Source organism: Aptenodytes forsteri, unplaced genomic scaffold (assembly GCF_000699145.1).
Source record: "Aptenodytes forsteri isolate BGI_AS27 unplaced genomic scaffold, ASM69914v1 Scaffold82, whole genome shotgun sequence".
Lineage (NCBI taxonomy): Eukaryota > Metazoa > Chordata > Aves > Sphenisciformes > Spheniscidae > Aptenodytes > Aptenodytes forsteri.
In genome coordinates, this window is record NW_008795490.1 from 5,622,075 (window position 1) to 5,635,917 (window position 13,843).

Sequence of the window (13,843 nt, forward strand, 5' to 3'; positions counted from 1 at the left end):
GTGACAGTGATTAAATACATGCTTATTGGTCTAACTGCACAATTTATCACAATAATGCTGTTAGTTTAACAGGAGCTCACCTCAGCCATGCTTTGATTTCTTTAAAAGCTGTAAGGTTTCATTAAAATAGTCCCTTTTTCTTTTCTATTTTTTCCTTTCTAAATAAGAATTTCTCTGTGGCTAATTTGCAAATGCCAGTTAAATCATGAGTTTTAATATAGTATTCAGAGAGATTTTTTCAAATAAACAGCATTTTATTAATTGTTTTCCATTTTTTTTTCTTCTGCCTCTCATTTCAGAACGGTTTGATCACCACTGTCCCTGGGTAGGCAACTGTGTGGGGAAAAGAAACTACAGATTTTTTTATATGTTTATTTTATCTCTGTCCTTTCTGACAGTCTTTATATTTGCATTCGTTATCACCCACGTCATCCTTCGTAAGTATGCTGGTGAAATCAGATTACGTATGTAGCCATTTGCTTGAGTTTTTTATTTTTAAGTTAATCTTTTGATCATTCAGGGTTTATTTATTTATTTATTTATTTGCCTTTTCTCTGAAGCTTCACAGTCCCCAGTGAGTCCCATTCTGGTCTGTAGTAGACCCTGGTCATGGTAGTAATTGATCTAGCGCTGGCTTTATCTTAATACGGTGTTAATTTTCTTAATTTTTTTTGTCCTTTTATGGACAGTTTATTGGAAAAGCAGCACACATACTGTATGTCTAAGTATACAGATAGTGTCATTTTCCCAAACAACTCTTGTGTGCTTTTTTTTAACTGTAAGCATGGGTCACTTGCCATCCAAACAAACAGGTAAATTGCTAGGAAATAGATTGGAGCTATTTTACACTTTTTGTTGTTTGCTCTTTAGTTTTACATCTTTTTCTACACTATTTTTAACACAAGTTACTTTCATTTGCATAGACATTCTGAGAATAACCAATTTATAATGAAGTGAATTAGATAAGCTATAGGAAAATGAATATTCATGGGTTTGATTTTTATTTGTATTCTGGATTGGGTTTGAGGGAGAGTATTTTCAAGACTGTTTTGGGTAGTGTCTTTTTTTTTCCACACACATAACAAATTTTGTTAGCTCCCATATGATGATGATGATCTAATTTATAGCAATAGGTTATATGACTTGTCTTTAAAGACCTTTTGTATGTTGTGGGGGTTTTTTAACCCACTATCGCTAGGAAGCTTAAGGGTGTTCTATCTTTTCACTAATTATATAGGATATTGCATTGAACAGTGTTTCTTTAATAATTTTGGAAATGTGGTCTTTTTATTTCTTTGTGTTCCGTATTACAATGGAAACCTGATAGAAGTAATAATTTCAGTTTATAACACATTTATAAAGCTGACTTGATAATGGCAATATCTAGAGAATGCTTTACTGAAAAATATGCCAGATTGTGCTCAATTTCCTAAATTACTTACACTGTGCAGGGATGAAAATCTGTATTTTAAGAAACAGAACTCCTCTTATTTGTGCTTCATAAAAGAAGGATAAGAGCACTGAGTGGGTCTCCTGTAGCTCAGAAATCTAGCACATAGAATAGAGCTAGGGGCACTTTTAATTTTGGGGGAGTCTGGATCAACAAGTTGGTCTCACTGCCAGATACAGCATTTCTAATATCAGTTGAAAGAGCAGAGAAAAGATGTACATATTATTTAAAAAGGGAAAAGTAATTATTGGAAAGAGAACACTTTCCATTAATACTCAAATCCTTGAAATTTATTTGGGCATATATGAGCATATACACGCACACTTTTTACATTTAAGAAGAAGGAAGCATGGGGGTTTTTTCTGTCATCTTGCTCTGCTAGAATTCAGTAGTTGAAAACACTGGTCTGACAATATAAAGCTACTTTTGAAGCTAGCCTACTTGTATTTCATAAACATTACAGTGCTTTTTTTTTTGCAGTTTTCAGCATACGAATTACCAATATTATGCCAATATTTCACGTTCTGTATGTCAAGTGAAGTTATCCAGTGGATTTTAACTTTGCAGTGTCCATACCTAATTCTAAGTGTGAATTAGACAAAGAGCAGAGAAAAGAATTGTGCCTCTGTGTGGTTGAGCAGCACTTTAGCACTGTGTAGGTGTTACAGATAATGCATAGTAAGTGTTAAATGCTGACTTGTTTAAGTATATCAGCTGTAAAACCTTCTCACTATGGAGGTTTATCTACCTTGGATGACACAGGAAAAACCTCCCTAGTTCTAAAGACTGGTCCTCAAAGGCAATGGGAGCAGGTATGAATTGTGATTAGTTCCTTGATGTTTGTTTGCTGTGTTTGAGCTTCAAGGCCAGCTTTCCAATTTACCTACTATAACCTTGACTGTGTCCAAAAAGAGAGTTCTTTACAAATAAGGTTTCTTTATCACATCGATCACTCCACTCTCTCTGTGTCTACCATGCTTCTAGAAGTCCTCATACCTGCCTTTCTAATAGTTACCACTCAACCATTTTTTGCTCTGTTTTGCAGCTCTGCAGTTCTTCAGCTGATGCTAACCATTAAGCAGGATTCTCAGTTACTTAATCTGAATCTTTGCAATTGGCATAGAGTGCTTTGTGTTAGTGGGTCTGAATAAAGTCTCAGTTTTTAGACCTGGGGCTATGATCTTCCTGCAGTGTTTCAAAGTCATCCATATGTATTTCCACAAGTTCTGGCAAAATTCTTCATTCTAGAAGAAGTCCTGCTGACTTAATCAAATCCTGTTCTTAGCTCTTCTGAAGATGATCCTGGCAGGCTTACCTTCCCATCAGCAACACTTTATTCTAGATACCCTGTGTTAGACTGAATGCCTTCTGACAATATCCTTTTAGGAAGGGATTGAGGGATATTTATAGCAACTTCTAGGCATTGACCTTAAAAAAACCCAGCCAAACAAAAAAAAACCCAAACAAACAAAAAAACCCTTTTATGGTTCATCTTAACAGGGAAATTCTTTCTCTGACCTTGTTGATTACGTAGGAAATCCGTTTTCTTTTTTTCTTGTAATACCTCTTGATTTAGAAAAATTGTTGAAATCTGTTTCATTTTTAATAAATCTCGCAAGCTGGCATTTTTATAATTTTTAGTGGGCATAAGTGATGACAAGATGAGATACATCTTAACTTTTTGTTTTCTGCAGCCTTACTTTTGAGGCATTCGTTGGAAATTTGCACTTTCCAGGATTAAGAATGTTTGCACGTAGTATTATTGAAGATGATAAAATTACTTAGTAAATCAGATACTTTAAAGGTATTGTCTTGCAAGATTTTATTCCATCTCCCCAAGCTTAACACATTTTCAATAGTAGTGCCTATCTTCACAGTTACTCAGCTCTGTTTGAAGCATCAGTATTTCAGCTGTATGTTGCAGTGAGGGAACCTTCTCCTTCTGATATATTGGGAACTGCTTGGAAGAGTGTGACCAGCAGTAGGGAATAGAGATCACACCTACCTGCTGCCATTGCCATTAAGGATCCTAAAAATAGTAAGAAGGTAGGGGGAAGTTCCACTAGTCTTGTGCCTTGAGGCTAAGAACCAGTTATGAGAGTCTGAAAAGGCTCAGAAATACAAGGTAAGTAACTTTCCCTTTTTAATGGCAAACAGTAAAATTGACCGGGCAGATCTAGAGAATATATATGTGTATACACACACATATATATTTTTCTTTTTTCTTTTAAAGACAAAGTTGTTCTCTCTTCATACAAATCTTCAGATGAATTTAGCTAAGAAGAAATTTTTTGCTGTGGGAAAGACTTTCAGCCTGATGCATTTAAATCATTTAAATTATAAAGTAAAATGCAAACTGTGTGCCTTATGTGACATTGCGTCAGTTTCTACAGACTAATTCACTTGTTGCATATTTGTCAGAAAATTGTCAAATTGTCCTTTTTGATGAATATCTCATGGTTGTGGAACCCAAGTGGATGCTTTTGCATCTCTAGTTCATTGGAGCATGCTGCTCTTGAGCTCTTTTCAACTAGTAGATATTCTCTTATTTGCCCAGAGGCAACAAGCACCTATTAGAAAAACCTTCTGTGCAGGTGCAGTAGGAGCAGGATTATAGTCTAGAGAACTTTGGCTGCTTCCAGAACAAAGGACAGAAAGTTGAGGATCTGGGTTTATAGTATAAATTTTTCAAAGTAAAAAAGTTGCTTTAAAAAATAGTATTTCAAACTAAAAAAGTAGCTTATAATTTTTTGTTTGCATATTAGGTCTGAAAAGAACAGGAATAATCAGAAATCTTATTCATGGGAAAGTATGCATGCATCAATTTGGTATGACTGAGAAAATATCCTGCAGATGTGAGACCTGATAACTTACCCAAGGTTTTTTTCTGATGTTGTTGCTGCTGAGCAACATAATCTCAGATTTATGTTAGTAAACCAATTCCATGATTATTCAGTTGATCTTCAAATAGTAATTGTGTTAACTATGCTGAAAACAGCCTGTAGTCCAATTTCTTACTCAGCTGGTAATTTTGGGTTCTATTTCTACAGGTTCTCAACAAACAGGGTTCCTCAATGCCCTGAAGGACAGTCCTGCAAGATATCCTTTCACTGAAACGAATTGTAGATCTTGTTGCAAAATAACATCTGAGATGTGTTTTTGCTTGTTTTCTTGCTGTTGTTGGATATGTGCATTTGGGACTTTATCAGTTAAGGATTTCATCACTTCCTGCACAACAGGATTTCTCACCACATGTTGGAGGTAGGAAAGAGACTATAGCCTGGGGTGGTTTTTATTCTTCATCTTTTGCATTCTTGACAAAGGTCTGTAGTTTCCATGTGTGATGGAAATACGTTCCATGTATTTGTGATGGAATTCATAAATATATCTCTCACTATACCCATGCTGTGGTTTCATTTAAAATATTAAATAATTCTTCTGCTTTTATAACAGAAAGTATCCAAAATGGCTGGTTCTTGTCAGGATAGAAAAAGTAGATAGTGGAACAACTGAAACGATAAGCTGTCCCCGAAGAGTTCAATTCCTGAAAGTATTCTTATGTTTGTTTACTGTTTTTAGAGAAGTCATTTTAAAGTATCAACTTGTGCTAAGTTACATAAAAGTATACACATGCATACACAGGGACTGCTATTGTTGTTCAGCCTGGAGAAGGCTCTGGGGAGACCTCATTGTGGATTTTAGATATATAAAGAGGGCTCATAAAAAAGACAGAGAGACTTTTTACCAGGGTCTGTAGTGACAGGACAAGGGGCAACGGTTTTAAACTGAAAGAGGGTTGATTTAGGTTGGCTATAACGAAGAAATTTTTTACAGTGAGGGTGGCGAGACACTGGCACAGGTTGCCCAGAGAGGTGATAGATGCCCCATCCCTGGAGGTGTTCAAGGTCAGATTGGATGGGGCTTTGAGAAACCTGATCTAGTGAAAGATGTCCCCGCTCATGGCAGGGGGGTTGGGCTAGATGACCTTCAGAGGTCCCTTCCAACCCAAACCATTCTGTGATTCTGTTCTGTAAATACTCCTTATTCTTTTTGTCACTTCATGGGAGCTTTCTGTATATTTTCTACTCAGTGAGAATGGAAAATATTCCCTTTCCCTATCTGAAAGCAGCTAACATAATGGGAAAATGGGAAGCTGACATAACTTCTGTTTAGTTTCTTCCTTACATTTCTGTACAGACTGTAAGCTTCCCACTTCTTATGTATATGTTTTGAACGGTTTGTGTCTGAATAAGCAGTTTGCACCTTTCACAAAGCTACTATAAAAAGAATTTCTCATACTTGTGCTGAGGAGAAGTCTTTTGTCCATTGTACCTCACACAGTTTGCTCTTTTCCACAGAAGAGTATGAAGAAAAACCTCTTACTCTGTCATTCGTAGTTGTGCATAAAGGCAGACTTCTCTTTCCAGGTAGTTTTTCCAAGTATCAAATTCTCCAAATTCTGCAGATACGATATTTTTTTTGTGTGTGTATGTGTTCATCAAGTAGAGTCATTGAGCTGTAAACTCCCTTTTTAAGCAAAGCCACTGTTCAGATTTTTTTTTTGTACAAATGATTTTACAAAGCACAAACAAACTGTTCTAAATAGCACAGTAATAGCTTCCAATTAAAACAATTACAATCGCTTCTTACAAAAGATGATTCTTTCAAATTATTTTCAAACTGAGAATAGCTTTCAATTGTCCTTAAATCAAAAGGTAATTGATTACGCATTTGAGAATCCTTGTACAGGAACAAAGGGCTATTTATTCATAATTTGTATTCAGAGATGTGCTGATTTGAAAGGCTCAGTAGTGCATCTTGTAGAAATGGCCTGGTTTGATAGTAATATGTTGGACAATTTAATAGCTTGGTTACAATCCCTAACAGTAAAAAATGAAATTGTCCAAATAGTATTGGGAATGCTGCTTTGGGGCAAGCCAGTCAATTCAGGCACAGAGAACACTGCCATTTCTATCTTGCTAACAACCCTGTGTGAGATACCAAGGGAGTGCTATACCATATTATGCTAGTAATTTATACTTTTTATTGAGAATATATTGCTTTTTTGTGTTTGATTTTTAATTAATGGACTCATGTTTAATTAATGGAGTCATGTTAATCTAACATGAACCACCCCTGCTGTTCTAGAGATCTTTGGATCTTGGTGTGGGGAACTGAAAGAAGTCCCTTTCTTGGGGAAGGAAGTCTCTTTCAGTGGGGAACTGAAAGAGGTCTTGAACTGAAAGGAACTCCCTTTTTTGCCAGTAGGAATTACCATGTGGAGGGAGAAACTCGCATTTCGGGACCCTCTTAAGTGTAATCACGACAAGGAACATCCTGTCAGTGGTGTGCTCAGTCACCTGATGAGGTTGCAGGAAGCCCATCTTCCTCTCAGGTTCCCCTTTTCTGACCTGGTGATTCTTCCTCTTCATCTTGGTGTGTAGATTCCACCCAACAGTGCTCATCTACAGCCTTCCTTACGATTTCTACCTTCTCAAAGCCCAGTTAGGTGGACTTGTATTGTGCGTAATGTTTTTGGGCTGTTTCCTTCTTTTACACCTTTCTGAACCCTCTGCTAACGACAGTCTACTTCCTTATCCATTCTCCCTCATTCTCCTTGCTTTAGCTGTGGCTGTTGCACAGTCAACTGAGACTGAGTTCCTATCTTGTGTTGGTTTGACTCTCCACATAGCTTGAGGAGGAGATGAGGGGGAGGGAATAGTGAACATGCTGCTCAGCAATGCACTTTGGTCATCCTGCTGCTTTTGGAGCAGATTTGCTCAGAACGCAAATGGCTCTTTTCTGGCTTTTAAACCATTCTGAGTGAAGAAGGTTCTAGAGGAAGTTATACAGACAATTCAGGTCTTTCCCAATTCATTAGGTGAGAGCAGACCTGCAATACAAAACTCTTCACTGTTAACTAATATTAGGATTATTTATCGCAAATACTTACGTCCATCCATGCATTTTCCAGTCTGTGTCTCTGTATAATGGTGAGGAGCTGTCATATTTCTCTTCTGTTGATAGGTTCAGTGATAAGGATGTTTTTGTATGTTTTAAGGCTGTGTCCTTGTTCTGGAATATTTGGACTTGATGTTATTTTGGAAACTGACTTCACTAAAGGTTGGCATATGGTTAATATACAGATTATTTTTATCGTATTCTTTTCCCATTGTCTTGTTCCTACTGATTTATTATATCTGTTTTTCTAGGAACCAAAGCCTTTTCTGCTGATGATTCATGTTCCCTAAAAAAAACTTACTATTGAAGTGTTGTAGAAAATAACATTCTCGAAGCAGATGTATTCTGAGTTCATGGCTGGGGTGTGTAAATAAAAATATACATAAATAAAAAACTATGGCAGGAAGCCTTCTATAGAAAGTTGCTCTTTATGCTTGATTATATAAAGTTTAGGAGCAACTTTATTGTCTTATTGCTGAGCAATAAAACATGCACGTGCACACCTTTGCTACCCTCTTGGAGGTGTGGGTGCTCTTGCTGTACCTGTGCTGCTCCCTACAACACTCAGGTGAGAAAGCACCCCACAGGCTCACATACGTGTACCTCAGGTGCAAGTCCCTATATGTTGCACCCGATACTGGTAGTATGCTGTCTGGATGCAGACTACTAACGGCATTTGACAGGGGGGTGCTCTGTCTGGGCTAGGCAGATGCTGGCAGAGTGACTTGTGGCTGTACCAAACCAAGTTTTGATTGCTGCTGTTGCCACTTCAAGTTCTCTTCTGCCATTTTTTGTGATTTTCTTACAATTCGGGCTGACGCCTCCTTCAAAAAGTCTTCTTGTAATTCCTCAGCTACTGTTTAATAGCAGCACAGTGAGTTGGGAGTTGATAGTCTTCCTCTTCAATGTAATAAGTTTTGGGCAAATGCTGCTGGGTTTTGAGTATTCAACCCCACCCCAACTATTTACACTCACAGGCTTAACAGGAGTTGTTATTCAGGCCATTTGCCAAGGCTGGGCCATTCAGGCACCCCCACAGATGTAACACAGAATATATCCAGTTATTAGAGAGACCTGAGAGAGAAAGTGGACTTTGCATTTTACTTGGACTAGTGCACTTTGATGCTAGTGTTAGGATCCCTATCAGCATCTTAACTTCAGTAATAGAAGAAAGACAGGAGAGTCTAGCAGTTAGAACATATGACTGAGATGCAGTTTACACAGTTGTTGTTGCTGTACGTATGAGCACAGATCTAGAACCCTTAGTCCTGGCTCAAGACTCCCATTGTGCACTAAATATTTGTACAAACATATCTGTTCAGTCTTTGCTATTAGGCTAGCCCTGGGTTACCTCTCTTGTGTTTGATCTTCCCCTCACCCTCTCAGAACTGTTATTTGCTGTTACTTATCAATTTACCTGTCTTAATACAACTGTGATGACTTTTACAGGGTGAACACAAAAACCTGAATTTCAGCAATTAAGATCAGAACCACTCATCAGTAATTTCTAGCCTTTTTCAATCTGCAGACTCTTAAATATTTGCTGGTGTAGATGCTGTTCAGTGGCCTGTACACTAAAGCCTACTGACAATAGGCTTGCTTTTCTGAGTTTAATTTTTGCTGACCCCTTTGAAGTATCCCAGAGATCTCAAGGGACTCGTGGGCTATAAGTTGACTACCCTGAATTTTGTGATTGTAACTACTTGTAACTTGTTATTGGATATAATTTTTTTTTTCCATTTGCATATATTTCCTTGACTTTCAATTACTGTGCTGGAAGCTGTGGTGTGTTTTTTCTCAGTATGGTCCATTGTTGGCCTCTCAGGTTTTCACACGTATTTGATCAGCTCCAATCAAACAACAAATGAAGATGTAAGTTCATAGTATATTTCTACATATATGTTTTTAAATAGTAATGAGGAGGTTTTTCTCTGTTATTCTTAGAGAAGTCATACCTGCCTGCATAATTTTGTGAATGCCTCAGGAGGAAAGAAGGAAGTAACCTGGTCATGCTTGATTCAAAATATCAGAAGAGATCTTTTGGGCTGTATTTGTTGTGGCTTGAAAATGTGCTGGTTACATAGTGTGTCCATTATGATTTACACCCACAGGACCTGTATCTTGAAGTAGGAAAATATGTAAGAGAGGAGACAAAGAAACAAGTATATTTTATACAGTAGGAAATTACTAAATAATTTTCAGTATCTCTTGTTCACTGGGAGTCCTAAATATTCTTTGACTCAAAAATTGCTTACTGTAAAAACTGCAAAGTGTGTGCAATTCTCAAAACAAAAATTTCATCCTTTATTTTATTTTTCCTTTGAAATTTCTTTGCCAGTCTGAGGTCTAAAACCTCTGGCAAGGAGTATATAATTAATTTAAAGGTTAACTTTCTCATTTCTACAATTGTCCTATTTTGCACATAGGTTTCCATTGTTTTGGTGTGAAATTATGTTTAACTGTGTGTGGAGGCCTCGTGTGTCCTCCCCTAAGTAAAAGGAGAAATACAAAATGAATGAAAGGAGAAAATAAAAATAGCTAGGTAGCTAATGGTATAGAAAGCTTGTTGGAATTTAGCAAGTAATCTAACAAATTATTTTATAGCTTAAAATTATTTTATTGTAATTTTCTGTTGTACCTTTTTTCATAGGTATCTGGCAAATATAAAAGTAGCATCTTTGGGTCTGTTAGACACATGTTTTGTTATTGTTTAAGGTCACAGTTAAAATTATAAATTTTACAATAAATGCTAATCAACCAGAAAAAACTTACCAAGCAGGCTCAGAATGAATTGTGCCTCAGCATCAAGTATCCAAGCAAGTAGCCTGACTTTGAAGAAATCTACCTCGTTAGTAAGACAGATGAGATACTCTGGTATTCCTCAGTTAATAGGTTTAGGCCAACATTGTCTCTCTAGATGGACCCAGTGTGCTTCCACTATCCCCCCTTCCCTCAAATAAATGTCTCTTAGGAGATTGGAGATGGATTGTTGAAAGTCAGATAGCAGGGAACTGCAGCAGTGTAACATGTCTGAATTTCAAGTAAACTGCTCAGTAATTTCACTTAAAGCATACATTTCCAGTTGAATACAATAAGACATTTTACTCAGGCTCTCAAGTATCTCACAAACAGAAAAGCAAGACTAGCTAAAAGAAAATGTAATATGTGCTAAAAGGTAGTCATGACTGCAGTTGCTTCATAATATTTTAGAGCCATTTGTGAACTTTAGAGAAGATAATGTTGTGTGGTATTGCACAGCTTGAGAACTGACCCAAGAGTATGGAAAAGAAGTGCTCTATTGCTGGCTTTAATGGTACGTTGCAATTGAACCTCTTCTGTAGAACATGCCATAATATTTGTAAAATTAAGCTTAGACCATTATGTTTAGATGCTGAAATTCCTACTGTGAGTATATTGATCCTTTGAGATTTTGGATTGTCTAAATCTATGGAGGTGAAGCACGTGCTTGCTTCTAAGATTTTAGGGTCCAGCCTTTCATAACAGCCCAAAGCTCTAAGCCGTTTTGAAAGTGTGATCATGGGTTTTCTCTGGTCTGCCTCTGATTTAAGTAGCATGTTGCTGCTTTGGTAACCCTTAATTTGTCTCAGCCATTTTCTGTATTGTATTATATGTGATGCATCTTGTTCATATCTCTTCAGATTAAAGGATCATGGTCAAATAAAAGAGGTAAAGAAAACTATAATCCATACAGTTATGGCAACATCTTTACTAATTGCTGTGCTGCACTCTGTGGGCCCCTCTCTCCAAGGTAAGAGTATCAAAAGTATTGTTAGTATAAATGAACCCACATGATTATTGATTAAAAAAAAAAATATTATTTCTGATTGCTTGAGTTTACTCAACAAAAATAGTTTTGTTTTACTGTCCATTAGAAGCTTTAATTAAGTTTTTCTTCAGTAGTAAAGAGATAAGTTGGTAAATTGTGGGTAACTGAGTGAGTGATCAGATCCTGTAAAATATATTTAAGGTTGACATCTGAAATAAAAATAAACTTGCTTATCTGTTGTTTGAACTTTTGCCAATGCAGTTAATAACTTCTAGCAGTAAAAGATTTCTAGTAGTTAGTGGTTGCATCATGGGCAGTTAGAAAGTTTATTAAACTCTTACATATCTAACGAATGTGACGTGTTTAGGAGAGTTTAGGAACCTTAATTCTACAACTAGCTTAATAATAATTCATTTTTGTCTTTTCACTCTGAACTGTTTTATTTAAATAGACAGTAAATTTTCTTTATTTATACTACTGTTAACATATATACATTACACTGAATTTGGTGGTCTTACACCAGAAAAAGCTTAATGGATTAATTTTTGCTGCATACATTTTCACTTTTGAAATCCAAAATATTTGTATATTCAAGATTGCAGATGGTTTTTCAGCTTGAACAAAATATAATACAGAGCTAAGACTAGACAACTAAAACTGGCAGCTGGAAAGACTTAATTCTTTTCTTATTCCAGTGCTCAGCGGTTAGATAGTTCACATACTACATGTACAATAGAGGCCCAGTTCCTCTGTAAAGAGTGGCTGACATTTTGTAGATTATTTTTGTGGCATACCTATCGGTTGAAGCTGTTTTGCTTTGTCTGGAATTATGTAGTTATGAATCTGAACTATCAAGAAGAAAGAAAGTAAATGACTTTATAGTCCAGTGGCTAAGGTGTTTCATTGGAAGTGGGATTTCTGTCTTTGCTATTATGAATATCAGAGGTGGTTCTTCTATGAGCAGTCGAAGGTCAACAGGAGAGACTGACATCTTTTCCTAAGGAGGAGACAGCTGAGTTAAGATTTCCACATACTGGGTTAACACTGTAATCCCTGCGATGAGAAAGAGTAACCCTGCCTCTGCTTCCTGCCTATATGAATGGTGCCTGGAGCCAAACCTTTAATTCTGCCACTTTGCTTTTCCTAAAAGCATGTGACACAAAAACTCTATGCCATGCTTCAAAATCTTTTGTTTGACTCTAGGTGGAAATCTTTATGAAAACTACATAATGTTTCTCAGTATCTGAAATAGCATCTTAGGCTGATACAAGTAGCAGCACACAATTAGCCCAGACTGGCATCGGCTCCTGTGTTTTAACAGAGTTTGTACATAATTCTCCTAAATTCCATGTAGCAACATAACTTATTTAGATGCCAAAGTATTTGCAGAGTTTCTGCAGGGAGATATTTTGTGACCAACAGTAAAAATTTACTGACTGTAAAATGTAAATTATAATCTTGCTTTTTTTGACTTTTAATCTCAGCTGTGTCCCAAGGCACGAAATACTAGTTTTTTCCTTAAATTCTGGTAAAGTGGTTTAGCAGCAATTACAGCTTAAAATTCAAAATGTTCAAGTGCCTTTGAGAATGGAACGCAGATTAAGAGAGGATCTGTAAATAAACCAAACTTTTCTCACTTCTGTTAAAGATCATGTTTCTCGTTTTTACACCTATGCTAGGAAGTTCAGAATGCATTTTACATGTCCTCAACAGTAACTTTGAAATCTTAATTTGATCCATAGCTGTCAGCATAGGTCTAACTAGTATTCTGATATAATAAATCATATAACTTTTTTAAGCCTTTGGTTTTTGAAGGAGTGCTTTCCACATGGCAGATTGTAATCTCAGGTGGAGTTCTAAGTGTTTGAATGTACATAAAACCCTGTTCTGCAGACCTTCATGAGGAGAGTTTAAACCGATCTCCACGTGGTGGAAACCTCATTGACTTCTGAGAGGGGAAATGCCTTAGATTTTTCTATCCATCCTGTTCTTATCTTTTAAAATTGAAGCCATCTTGACCCTTAGTGAATTCAGAGGTCCCATAAATCAGCAAATAAAACCAGTTCTGTGCTGACTTTAGCTCTCAGGTGTTTTAAGGCATTCCTGTTATTATGTCTTAGTAACTGGAACTATAAACCCTCCAGTTAAAATTTGATATCCTGTGGTAAAATTTTGTATTTTTCCAGATGGGAAGTAACATTGTTCAGGTCACAGGGAAAAAAAACCATTTTGGCCTATGATTAAAAATATACGGAACTATAATTGAAAGCTACATATAATTTAAAAAAAAAACAACTTTGAATGAATTGAAGCATAAACAGTTGAAAAGTTTTTGGGGTTTTGGGGGTTTTTTGTATGGAAGCGATATGAGCTAATACATGTAGAATACAGTACTTTAGTCTGTACATTCAGTTTTTTATGAATATCAACTATGTCGTGGTTTAACCTCAGCTGGCAACTAAGCCCACACAGCCGCTCGCTCACTCCCCCCCAGTGGGATGGGGGAGAGAATCGGAAGGGTAAAAGTGAGAAAACTCATGGGTTGAGATAAAGACAGTTTAATAGGTAAAGCAAAAGCTGCGCACGCAAGCAAAGCAAAACAAGGAATTCATTCACTGCTTCCCATCAGCAGGCAGGTGTTCAGC

The 13,843-nt window shown here is 36.7% G+C and overlaps 1 protein-coding gene across 4 annotated transcripts in view; it reads left to right on the forward strand.

Moving 5' to 3' along the window:
* Window positions 1–13,843, forward strand: part of ZDHHC14 (zinc finger DHHC-type containing 14) — a 116,412-nt gene that overhangs the window by 90,333 nt on the left and 12,236 nt on the right. For all 4 annotated transcript variants that reach the window (XM_009281436.2, XM_009281438.2, XM_009281437.2 and 1 more), the window contains exons 4-7: window positions 300–437; window positions 4,501–4,549; window positions 9,181–9,283; window positions 11,071–11,180. In XM_009281436.2, the coding sequence (XP_009279711.1) occupies window positions 300–437; window positions 4,501–4,549; window positions 9,181–9,283; window positions 11,071–11,180 (400 nt within the window). The remainder of the gene's footprint in view (window positions 1–299; window positions 438–4,500; window positions 4,550–9,180; window positions 9,284–11,070; window positions 11,181–13,843) is intronic.